Here is a 12586-nt window from a genome sequence, read left to right as displayed (position 1 = left end):
ACCAAAATTAGATACCATAACATACCTATTAAAATAACTAAACCTTAAAAGACTGACCATAGCAAGTACTGACAAGCACGTAGAACAACTGGAACGTTCCTAAAAGACTGATTAAAAAATAAAATGGTACAAATGCTTTGGAAGACAGTTTGGCAGTTTTCTGAAAAGTTAACCATCCACCTACCATATGATCCTGCCATTCCACTCTTCTGGATTTATCCAAAAGCAATGAAAGCGCATGTCCATACAGAGGCTTGTACATGAATATTCATAGCAGCTATATTTGTAAAAGCCAAGACTCAAAGTAAACCAAATGTCCATCAACAAGTGAATAGATAAACAAAGTGCAATAAATCCATCAATGGAATACTAGTCAACAAACAAAATGGAATAAACTAGTGATCCATGATACAACACGGATGAATCACAAAATAACTATGCTGAGTGAAAGAAGCCAAACAAACAAACAAAGTGCATACTGTTATGACTCCATTTACATAAAATTCTAGGAAATGCAAAGTACGATATAGAGACAGAAAATAGATCAGTGATAGCCTGGGGAGGGGATGGGGGTGTAATGAGGAGAAGCAGAAGGAGGGAGGGGATTATAAATGAGCAAGAGAAAGCTTTTAGGGGTGATGGATACATTCATTATTTTGACGAGGTGATGGCTTTGTGGGTATATACGTATATCAAAACTTATCATATTCTATACTTTAAATATGTGCAATTTACTGTTGGTCAATTATAACCCAATGTAGTCAGAAAAAGAAAAAAAGTCGTACTTTTTCTTAATCACATACAATTATCAATTAATTTTATTACTCACTTACGACCGGTGTGCCTGGTCAATCTAACCATCAGCTTGTGTGCCTCTTCTGAGCTAGACTGAGTATTTTTAACATATGAAATTGGTTTCTCAAGTCCATGTTTCTCCAAAATCTCTGACACACTGTTAAGTAAAAAGAAAAATGTTTAAATAAGTCTTGCTACCAAACAAAAAAGCTCTAAGAATCTTAAACACGTAAGTAGCACTTAGGTGTTAAAAGTATTTTAAAAAAAGTAGCATAAAGAATGACCAAATTTTACACATTACATTAATTCTCAGCAAAAAAAAGCTAATAATTATATATCAAATCTTATTTCCCCTACTGACTTTTATTACAATATACTTGGGATAAGTTAACATTTTTTAAAAAGCCTGGCATATCCTTATCTCAAAATCTTTTTTTTACAATTTTCCTGTGCTCTAAGAGCATCAAGTCAGCAAAATAAGACAAATCTATAATTGCAATACCCAACTTTAACTCTTAACAACCTTAGTGAGTATTCTGTTATAGGCAAGGCTGCTAGAAAAGCAATAAGCAAAGAATTTTAGGGTTGGAAAACCACAGAAACCCCATAAGGCTCAATCTCCCTCAAGAATCCATTCTATAAACAAACAAATAAGATTTCTGTTCTCATATGGATCTTCTTGAGATATCCTATTCCATAATTATCAGCACCGTATATACACCTTTTCTGTCTCGCCAAATCTCACATTTATGAATTAACCACTACTGGGCTTAAAGAGAGGTCAGACAAAATTCAGTAACTCTTCATAAAGATAAGTTCCATGGGTCACATCACCTGACATTATATACACTAAAACATTTATCAACTGTTAATGGCCATGAGGTGGAACTGGAAAAAAGAGTTCTCCTTTTAAAAGGTTAGTAAATTAAGGTGAACAGTGAAAGACCTGGGTATCATCCAGAAACCTAAAGGGTGTTACTGTTTCCTTGAGGTACTGAGAGCATAATTTGACTATCAAGACAACCCATGGTTACACCCAGGAACGTATGGTGAAATAAATGATGTGTATTATGAAATAATTTTTTATGAAATGCATTATGTTTATTATACTGTATTTCCTGGAGAAAGCTCTTTTCAATTTCATTAGGGAAAAAAAGGAAACCATGCAGATTTGTAAGGAATGAATCTATACCGACTTAACCCATTAAGCTTTGTTCAAACTATGCTCAATTTTTCAGGGAGGCTGGGGAGAAGAGAGGGACATCGAATTAGTAGATTCCCAAATTCTTATACTTTACATATTACCACTATCAAGTGATGTTATTACCTATAATTTCTATAATTATATATTGGAAGAACAAAGTTTATTAGTCCTAAAATTTCATTTTTAATGCAAATATTTAAAAATTACACACAAGCACATTATATATACATATAAAAATGAACACTAGTAAACAATATTAAACTTCCTGAATAGCAAATTAGAAATTTTCAGTCTCCAAAAGAGACAGTTAAATGCTTCATTTTCACAGTAAAGAATATTGCTAGAGTCACTAATATAATATAACCCAGATAGTCAATCAAATGTAGTATAACCCAAAAAGGAAAGTTAGGGTTATAATAAACATTGTTTGCTGATGGACGTAATAACTGCTGAAGGAACTAATATTTCTTATTTACCTACTATGTGTGAGGTACTTTAAATGCTTTATCTAGTATCAATTTCACATCTCAAGGTAGATATTATAGCTAAGAAAACCCTAGGCTCAAAGATCACACAGCTAGTAAGTTACAACACCTAGATTTGAACACAGTTCTACTAGTCTTCAAAGTCCATGTTCTCATTGCTGTAGCATTCTGCTAAAATAAGCTAGTATTATATTCATTATTAAGAAAATTCACTCCTAAGAGAGTCAAACGAATATTAGGTCAAACTGGAAATGATCACTAGGCATATTTAAGGTAACATTTCTTGGACAGACCTCCTTAATCAGCATAGAACCAAAAGATCGTCATTTTTCTCACCTGAGAATGTGTTCCAGTTGGTCTACCATGTCATGAAGAGCTGTGGTTACCTCTGTCTTCTGACTAAAGGATTAAGAGAAAAGAATTAAAATTAGGTTTTAGTAGTAACTTTTTAACCTGAAATACTAAACTCACTTAAGTTTAAAAAAAAAAAAGTGATGTTTCCCTTGTACTTAATATATGACAGTAACACCCTGTCCAGTAAAAGGTCAGTCTTACCTCCTACACTCATTCAGCATCTTTCATGACTCAAAAGAGATTAAGATAAAAAATACTGGAATATAACAATATTCTCTATTACAGATTAGTGAGATATGGGCAACTATTTTCCTAAGAACTTTTAGTTCAGTTCTGCTAAAAGCAAAAAAGAATTATAAATCAGTTGTAGTCTTTCTTTAAAGAAGTGGTAAACAATAAAGCATCATTTATTTCTCTTCTTTTAACCAATAAAACAGATTAGGAACCATGGCCCTGCACATTGGCTTTCTCCTAGTCCTATCTATTCCACCTGTGACTCCCCTAGGACTTTTCCATTAGGATTCTATATACTCAGGGGACTTCTCCCACGTCATCATTCACTCTGCCTCCACTGCAATATTTTAAAACGAAAGAGAAGTACATAGCCATCATACAGATAATTCCTACCGGGAGTGGAGATAAGAAGCACTTTTCCTTTTTCCTTTCTCAGGAAAAAAGTAGACGGGGGACTAGGAGAAACATTACCGTGAAAAAGATCATAAACTAATAAAAACGCAGCTGATAGGGTAGATTTAGCACGGCACAACGCACGTACGAGTGCAAAGGATTTGGTAGAAAAGTTAAGCAACTGCTATAAAAGCCCTCTGCCACCCTCTGCAATTCTGTGTCCCAACCTTGGAGGGACGACTCTCAACTGAGAACCACTGTACCTGACACTCTCAGGTGCCTTTCAACCAATGATTCAACTGAATTCCAGCAAGATCTTAGGATTTAATAAGAAAGCTAAATAAAAATCTTTATCTGGACTTGGAAAATTAAAAATTACCTACTTGAACACAAAAGTCTCACTCACTATTTTTAAAACTATCAATCTGTCCTGGTCTAAATCTATGTGGCAATTATTTCATGCAATTTACAAAGATTATACTATCTTTTTAAACCAAGTTTCAGGCCTTGGAGTAGAGTGATAAATTAGGGTATATTCCACTTAAAGTCCTTCAAAAAAAAAAAAAATAGATCATTCATCGGAGATAACTTCAATTAACATACTCATTCAGAAACAATATTTTTTAAATTATCATTTTGTAACTCTACAATAAACATTTGTCACTGATTTTCAGAATATAGAGTTCTTCCTTTGTGAACTGACATTCACAAACATAATGACTAAAGATTTTTTTCAGCCAGCTGCTCACATATAAGGCAATTTCCCAAGGACTCCTATAATGAAAACCTTCAGCTTGCCAACAGGCATCCAATCAACTTTTAGTATCTTAGATATAAATTAATGGCCAAGAATCACTAGACATGGAGGAAAGGTCCTCACAGTAAAAACAGAGATGCAAACAAACAGAATATGAAAAATCAGAGATCACGGTGGGGTAAGGGTTAATGCAGGGTGTAGAAATGAATTTGTGCATCTGTGAAACAAGAGCAGGATATTATTTTGTTTGAAAGTGAATGAGAAAAAGTTCTTGGAATTTAAATAAGAAAGCCAAAATAAATTTTAAATTCAAAATACGGATTAGAAGATAAAACTATAGAAATCTCCCAGATCACTTAACAAAAGATCAAAACATGGGAAAAAGAACAAAAAGGGCAGTAAATAAATTTAAAATGTGCAAAAATGAGAAAAAAGAAGGACATGCAAATAAACTTATCAAGGAAACTTAACAGGAAAAAAATATAAGAAAATTTCCCAACAGTTTGAAGGACATGAGTTTCCAGGTTGAAATACACGATTTAAATGAACAATGATAAATTTAGACTCAGAATAAAACACATCCTTATGATATTTCAGAACATTAGAAATGAAGGGAAGGTACTGAAGTATTCCAAAAAGGGGAGGAAAAAGCCATATAATGGCCTTGGACTTCTCAACAACACTGAAAGGAGAAGACAAGAGTGATGCCTTCAAAACTCACAAGGAAAAGGATCAGAAACCTAGAATTCCATACACAGCCAAGCCTTCCATCAAGTGTAAGGATGCAATTATGATATTTTTTTGACATGTGATAGTCTTAAAATAAAAATGCCTCCATGCAACATTTGACAGGAAGCTATTCAAGATTATGTTCCATCAAAATGAGGGAATAAGTAAAGAAAGGGAAAGATAATAATCCCAGAAATGCAATATGCAACACAAGAGAGATGCAAACAAAAGTCCAACGATGAACGCTGTACAGCAGAGTAGAGAACAATTCATATCAAAGGAAGAGAAAAGACAATTCTAAGAAAGATGTTTCAAAAGTAAGAGAGAGAGAGAGACATAGAGTGAAAAGAGAAAGGAGAGATTACTAGATATTTTTGACCTTGAAAAGGAATTTTACACTTCTGTCAGAAGAGTGAGGGAGGTAAATGGAAACAAAAAACAATGACAAAAAAGGAAATTATTCAATCCACGAAAAGCAAAAAGTTGCATAAAAAGGAAATATAATCATACCTAGCTCTGTGTAAACAGTATATACATAATCATAAGATAGAAATACCACTTTGACTATACTGAAAAAATGGTTAAGAGAAGTAGGTATGGGGGAAGGGTAGGCGTCAATGAAAGGAAGTCAATAATCATCTAAAATTGTAAAATCAATAAATAGCAACGTGAGCATAATATTTTAAAGGAGGCAGGCAAAGTCAAGAAGAAAATCATGATCTATAATGAGTGTTTACTTTTAGAAGACAGGTATCAAAGGATGGGGAGGGAGAGCAACCAATAGTTTTTTATCAATTACAAGTCTTCCTGTACCCTGATTTTAACTAGTACATACATTATTTATTTTATGGTTAAAAATTAGAAGGGGATCATGTTCTCTTGGACTTCACGATTTTATAATAGCATCTCCTCATCCTCACCAATTTGTTTTTCTCCATGTCACTGACTTTTCAAAGTGAAAAGACAATATGACCTGTAGAATATCTCACAGTCTGTATTTATCTGGTTTTTTTCTTCATGGTGTTATTTAACTTGTTCTCTTATTCCCTACATTGACTGTAAACTAGAAGTTTGGCTTAAAGGATTGATTAGATTCAGGGTAAGTAATTTTACTTCATACTGCTTCTCACCAGGAGGCACATATGGCTAGGCTGCCTGATTGTAAGTGATGCCATATTTGATAACTTGATCAAAGGTGACGGCAGTCAGACTTAGACTTTATAAAGGTAAATTTCCCCTTTGAAATTACAAAAATATACATATATATTTGCTAAAGGTAATACTTTGGTACCATGCAAATATCCCTTCCCCATCAATTTTTCACCTGATTTCAATTCTATTAATGACTACGTGAAACAATTATTCCACATTGGCTTGCAAAATCAAGTGACTTCTATCATTCATTTCACACGAAAAAATAAATATTTCCTTGGAAGGAAAAGAGAGAGAGAAAAGAAGAAAGAGAGAGGAGAAGAAGAAAACAAAGCATGAGGAAGACTTCTTGTCTAAACACCTGATTTTGCAAATGAGGAAACTGATGACCAGAGAAGTTACATGACTCAGCTGTAGTCACAAAGGCTTAGAAACAGGCCCACCGATTTTTCATTCAGTGCTTTTCCATGTGCTGTTATTAACTTCTCCAGATATGAAATTTATAATATGTACTATGTGTTAAAAGAGTGATTAAAGGAATGATTGTTATGTGACTTCCAAAGAGAAAATATAAATCTGACTTGCATACCACTAAATGAGGTATGTATATCCGTACATTATTACTTAGAAATTTTACTCTGGGCAAGGGCCAAGAAAAAACAATTCATAGAAAAAATACAACTAGCCCATAAATAAGGAAAAAGCTTAATTAGAAACACAATTTTAAACAAAGAGATATCACCGTCTATCCACTTAAGAGAGTACTTTTTGTTGTGGTGGTAGTGATATTCTTGCTTGCTTTTTAATGGATAATTATCAAGGTTAACAAAATTTAGTGACGTCCTATATACTGTTAGAAAAACAAGTGTCTATCTCGAGGCAACAGGTTTGCACATGATCTCATTTTCTTCTTTATATTCCCAAAATTCTCTATAATGAACATTCAGAGAAGCAACATCTTCATTTTAACTGTTAGAGTAAAAAGACACAACCATAACAAAGGCACACTGTGGGTTCTTACCCATATCCTCTTTGTGGCAGACATTCTAATACGTCATAGCAAAGAGCGAGCTGGTCATTTCGTTCACAGCTATAGATGCATTCTAGTGCTACTGCCATCAGTTGGTCCTGATCAGGAATAATTTTTTGCTGCAACTAGAGAAATAAAACATGTTGTGCTAAATGTCAATAGATTTACATTCCATTTTGCCATATCCCAGTACCACTGTCAATAGAATATTAAATAGTGCAATTAATCAGCTGCAGAAACAAATCTTGGTTTTTCCTTTAGCTTACAGACTTCTGGGGTCTTTAATTATTCTAAATGAAATTGCATTTTAATTACAGAATCAGCAAGAAAAGAAAATTTGTACCCATAAGCTTTGCATCTGCTGAAAACAGATTCTTCAATTCATGACCCATTCAAGATAAAGTAGATAGAAGAAACACAGTGAACTAAAAAGGCAATTCATTAAAAACAACATTTCTAACCCTAAAACCAAATTTTATGTGTTTCAATCACAAAAATATGTAAAATTCCTTAACTAATATTCAGAGATGTTCAAACCTACTATTTTTCAGTATGCATTATGTATTAGTCATTTAACACAACAGTATTGACATTCTATTCGAAAGAAGTCGCATTGTAATGAGGTAATATTCATATCCCAAAATACACTCCATATTTCTGATGCAGAAAAATGGCTATTGGGGGTCACTTTCCCATTGTAAACAACAGAGACCCATTCTTTTTTTTTTTTTTTTTTTAATTGATTGATTGATTGCTATGTTGGGTCTTCGTTTCTGTGCTAGGGCTTTCTCTAGTTGCGGCAAGCGGGGGCCACTCTTCATCGCGGTGCGCGGGCCTCTCACTATCGCGGCCTCTCTTGTTGTGGAGCACAGGCTCCAGACGCGCAGGCTCAGCAGCTGTGGCTCACGGGCCCAGTCGCTCCGCGGCATGTGGGATCTTCCCAGACCAGGGTGCGAACCCGTGTCCCCTGCATTAGCAGGCAGACTCTCAACCACTGCGCCACCAGGGAAGCCCCCCAGAGACCCATTCTTAAAGTATTTTCTGGGATATAAAAATAACAGATTTGTGCCTTGTTTTTCTCATCTATAAAACTGGAATATTAACATCTTCTTAATAGCATTGTTGTGAGGATTAAATAAATGAACACATGTAGAATGCTTATGTTATTACCACCACGAAACCAAAATAGAAGTTTGAAACTATTTTCTTAGAGCCCTTTACAACAACAAAATAAGCTTAAGATGATTTCCATAATAACCATCTACTACTTTTCAACATTTTAGTAGAAACTCACAAAACAGAGAGGAAAGTGATGAAGAGAAGCTGCCAAACAAAGGCATTTTCTCAGTAGAAAAACCACATCAATGGATGAGAAGAAGAAATGGATGGAAAGAGGAAACCTTAATAAGGTTATCAGGGAAGTAAAGTTTTCTAAAGTACTTGGGTTAAAGGATTTCTTCAAGGTATTAAGAAATATATCATTAATTTGACATCAACATTTGACAAAGTTAGTTATCCAAGGTTGCAAAGTGACAAACTGGTGAAATAGGGACAAGCAGGGTACAACAAGAGTGTCAGTAAAGCAGAAACTAACACACCATTGTAAAGCAATTATACTCCAATAAAGATGTTAAAAAAAAAAATTAACGAAAATAGCTAGCTTTTCCCATTTTCTTATTGTGTGCCAGGTACTGTTTCTAAGCGCTTTAAGTGCATTAATTCACAAATCCTCAAAACAATCCTGTAAGGTTAGTGCTAGTATCATTTCTATTTTACATAAAGGGAAAATCGAGGCACTGAGGGGACGAACAACTTGCTCAAGGCACAGAGCTGGTCACGGTCAAGCCAGGATCTGAGCGCAGGCAAGTGGCTCCAGGGCCTAAGGTAAGTGTTAGTTCTCACGATCCTGCAGCAGAGCTTCACGTACGGAAGAACGGAAGAGTCTGAGGAAAAATATGGTAATAAACAATAAAAAAATATGGTAATAAAAAACATGGTCAGGAAGCATCTGAGGAAGATGAAAAAATGGAAACCAGTTTCAGTCAAGGAACATCGTGGGAAACCGGCTGAAACAGAAGCCATAGCCCTTGATGTTTCCCTCCATCTTCCTGCTTCCTGTCTTTCCCTCCCTGAGACGTTGAAGTGTCGCTTGAAAGTTACATGTTCTAGAGTCCCTATTTGATCAGGTATGTTCAAAACCCTTTAGTAGACCTTCAATGTGAAAGGTAAAGAGTAAACTTTTTGCCTTCCACTCAGGCTCCTTCGTGGCCTGGTGCCCACCCACTTTTCCAGTCCTGTGAACCACTACCTCTCTGCATAAAGTTTTAATTCACTCAGGTTAAATAACTTTCCTTTATCTAAACATGGCATTGGTCTGATTACGTCCCCTTGTCTTATTCTACTCCTACCTGGAATGTCTTCTCAAGGAACTTCTTAAAACCTTAGTCTTTAAAACCTCCCGAATAATCCAGTTTTATGTCCATTTGGATGACTTCAATTGGACTTCCCCAGATTTCCAGAGTCTCTTGCTTATACTTGATAAATGCTGGTCCAATGAATAAATCCTCATACTACTCTCTACATGAATTCTTTCTCCTCTCTGTACTCCTATGGCACCTTTCTGTTCTCTTCCTATGCCACTCAGCATATCCTTCTTAATACAATCTACTGTGTATGTGAATCATAATGCTCACATTAAGATACTTTTCACTGTTGTCCTATTAGACTCTCTACAGATGTCCAACTTCATATAGTAAGACACACTTCCTTTTATTCTCATTATTCCTGTACTAATATCTCAGTGGTCACTATTAAACCATCATTTGTCCCACCTCAAGCTAATAGAAGGGAGCCCATTTAGGACTTTCCAAGAAATCAATAAATCTTCCCCACCATGGGCAGCAAATAATCTCCCATATTGCAGAGCAAGGTAAAATGTAACAAAGACATAATTTCTTTTAAAAGGTCTTAAAATTATGCACTAGTAGACAACTAGAGAAAGAACAACAGATGTTAAGATAGAATACTTGGGAGACCCCAGAGAAACAAGCAACAAAAGAAATCAGTGAAACAGTGAAAGAATCACTGAAAATTATCATACAAAAATCAATAACTTTCCTATACACAAACAATAAAGTTAGAGAAAATGAGGGTAAATAGAACTCAATTTGTAATGTAAACAGAAAATTAAGTGGTTAGGAACAGATTTAACAAGAAATGTGCAAAACCTATATAAGGAAAAATTTTAAACATTCCTGAAAGACACTAAGAAAGATATGAAGAAATAGAATGATGCCCCCTATTCTTGAATAGGGTGACTGAACATTATACTGAAGTTCAGACAGAAAAAAATATATACAAGAATAACTTTTAAAAAACTGGGGGGAAGAAAACACTACAAAGGAATACTACCCATACCAGACTTTAAAAACACACTACAAAATCTCTATAATTAAAACAGTGTGGTACTTAGTATATGGACAAACAGACCAATAAAACAATAGAGAAACTCTAGAATTAGACTCAAAACAAATGGAAATTTTGTATATGACAAAGGTGGCATCTCAAATCACTCAGGTACAGATAAACTTTTTTAATAAATGGTGCTGCAACAACTAGGTAGCATTAGGGAAAACATAAAATAGATCCGTATCTCACACCCTGCAAAAGAACACTCCAAATAGATTAAGGGTCTAAACATAAAAATAAAGCCATACAAGTACTAGAAGAAAACATGAGTGATTTCTTCTTTAACCTTGTAATAGGAAAAGGCTTTCTCACCATGCCTCAAAATACAGAAGCAATTAAAAAAAAAAATCGCTCAATTTGATTACAAAAAATAAACTGTAAAAGATTTTGCATGGCATAATACGCCATAAACAAAGTCAAAAGCCAACCTACCCACTGGGTGAAATATTCACAATAGAAACCACAGAAAAAGGACTAATTACACTAATATATATGAATTTCTAAAAGTTAAGGCACAAAGAAACAAAAATCAAAGTGAAAAATGGGGAAAAGGCAGGAATGGACAATTCACAAAACCGACAATGCCTCTCAAGCATATGAGAAAATGTTCAAATTCACTCATATTTAGAGAAGTACAAATTAAAACAACACTGAAATGTAATTTTTCACCTATCACGGTGGCAAAATGTTTTAAATATGACAACAAATTATGTCTGCAGAGTTGTGGAGAAACAGCCATGCTCACACAGTGCTGGTGGAAATGTAAATTGAAACAACCTGTCTGGAGAGAAATGTGGTAAATACCAACACAAACCTCCCTTCAGAGCCTGGAATCCCCTTGCAGGAATATACCCTGAAGATATGCCAATAGTACAAAATAAATATAAACAGGTTACTCGTTGTAGTACTGTTTGTAATTGTAAAATACTGGGAATAGCATAGAAAACTAGTGAGACTGGGTAACAGTTTTCAATTTTATATTTTAATTTATATAACCACACATGGCTAGTGGCTACCGTACTGAACAGCACAGTCCTGGAGGCACTTTTCAATTTCCTAAGGAGTGTGGGCCCAAAGTAGGCCAACAGGAAATTGCAGCTGAGAGTTTACAGTGTTAAGGAGACTTTCCCATTTGTCCCCATTACTGGAATACAGTCTGGTATCTACAAGCAGAAGGGCCTAGTAAGTATCCAATACTTCTAATTTGGACCCCCAAAGGATCATACCCTAGGAATACGGGAGAACTGGAAATAGGACAGTCTTTTTGAAACCTGAAACAGCTCAATATCAGATCAGATTAAAGTGACCTTCACCATACGAGAATGGTGGGAAAAGCAAAAACAAGAGTGGCATATTCCATATTCCCCCAAATTCTAATCTATTATATCTGGGTTGGGCCTAGAAAATTGTTTTCTTTTTAATCCATATAGTTCTGATGCACAAATGCATTTTAAAAAAAAAGTATAAAAGACAGAAAATGATACGAGAAGGTAGAATATTTTATTCCCAAGTCATCTCTATCCAGACTTGCCCAAGTTACGTCACAAGTTTCACTTCCCAAAGAGGGATTCAAGCAAAGAGTAATGGCTTAAAATCAGAAATGAGTGCTTAAAATCAGGATGTTATAAAAGAGAGGAAGAGTTTGAAACACATGAGATAGTTGAAAAGACAAATCTGAATTTGTCTTATTGTTCCCATTATTCGCTCCCCGCTTTCTAGTAGAGGATTGTTCTTCCCTGCCCCATTAACACCAGGTGTGGCCACAGAGCCTTCAGCCTGTGAAATGTGAGAGGGAGTAATCTGAGGTACTGGGAGCTAAGCTTTAAGAGCCACTGTGTGGTTCTGCTTTGTTCTTTTTCCTGCGCCACAAGTCAGAAAAGGGAACTGTTCTTTCAGCCTGAGTCCTGGAATGAACAAGACATGGAACACAGCAGAAGCCCAACCACAGCCTACATGACACTTGTGAGAAATGAACGTTTGCTGTT

At 35.1% G+C, this 12586-nt stretch overlaps 1 protein-coding gene across 2 annotated transcripts in view; it reads right to left on the bottom strand.

Moving 5' to 3' along the window:
• Positions 1-12586, bottom strand: part of NBAS (NBAS subunit of NRZ tethering complex) — a 345856-nt gene that overhangs the window by 184072 nt on the left and 149198 nt on the right. For both annotated transcript variants that reach the window (XM_082357496.1, XM_082357497.1), the window contains 3 exons: positions 7125-7258; positions 2821-2883; positions 830-952 (listed from right to left, as the gene is read on the bottom strand). In XM_082357496.1, coding sequence (XP_082213622.1) covers positions 830-952; positions 2821-2883; positions 7125-7258 — 320 coding nt within the window. The remainder of the gene's footprint in view (positions 1-829; positions 953-2820; positions 2884-7124; positions 7259-12586) is intronic.

The sequence above is a fragment of the Balaenoptera borealis genome (genome assembly GCF_965194805.1).
Source record: "Balaenoptera borealis genome assembly, chromosome: 15".
Taxonomy (NCBI): Eukaryota; Metazoa; Chordata; class Mammalia; order Artiodactyla; family Balaenopteridae; genus Balaenoptera; species Balaenoptera borealis.
This window is presented reverse-complemented; position numbering and strand designations above follow the sequence as displayed.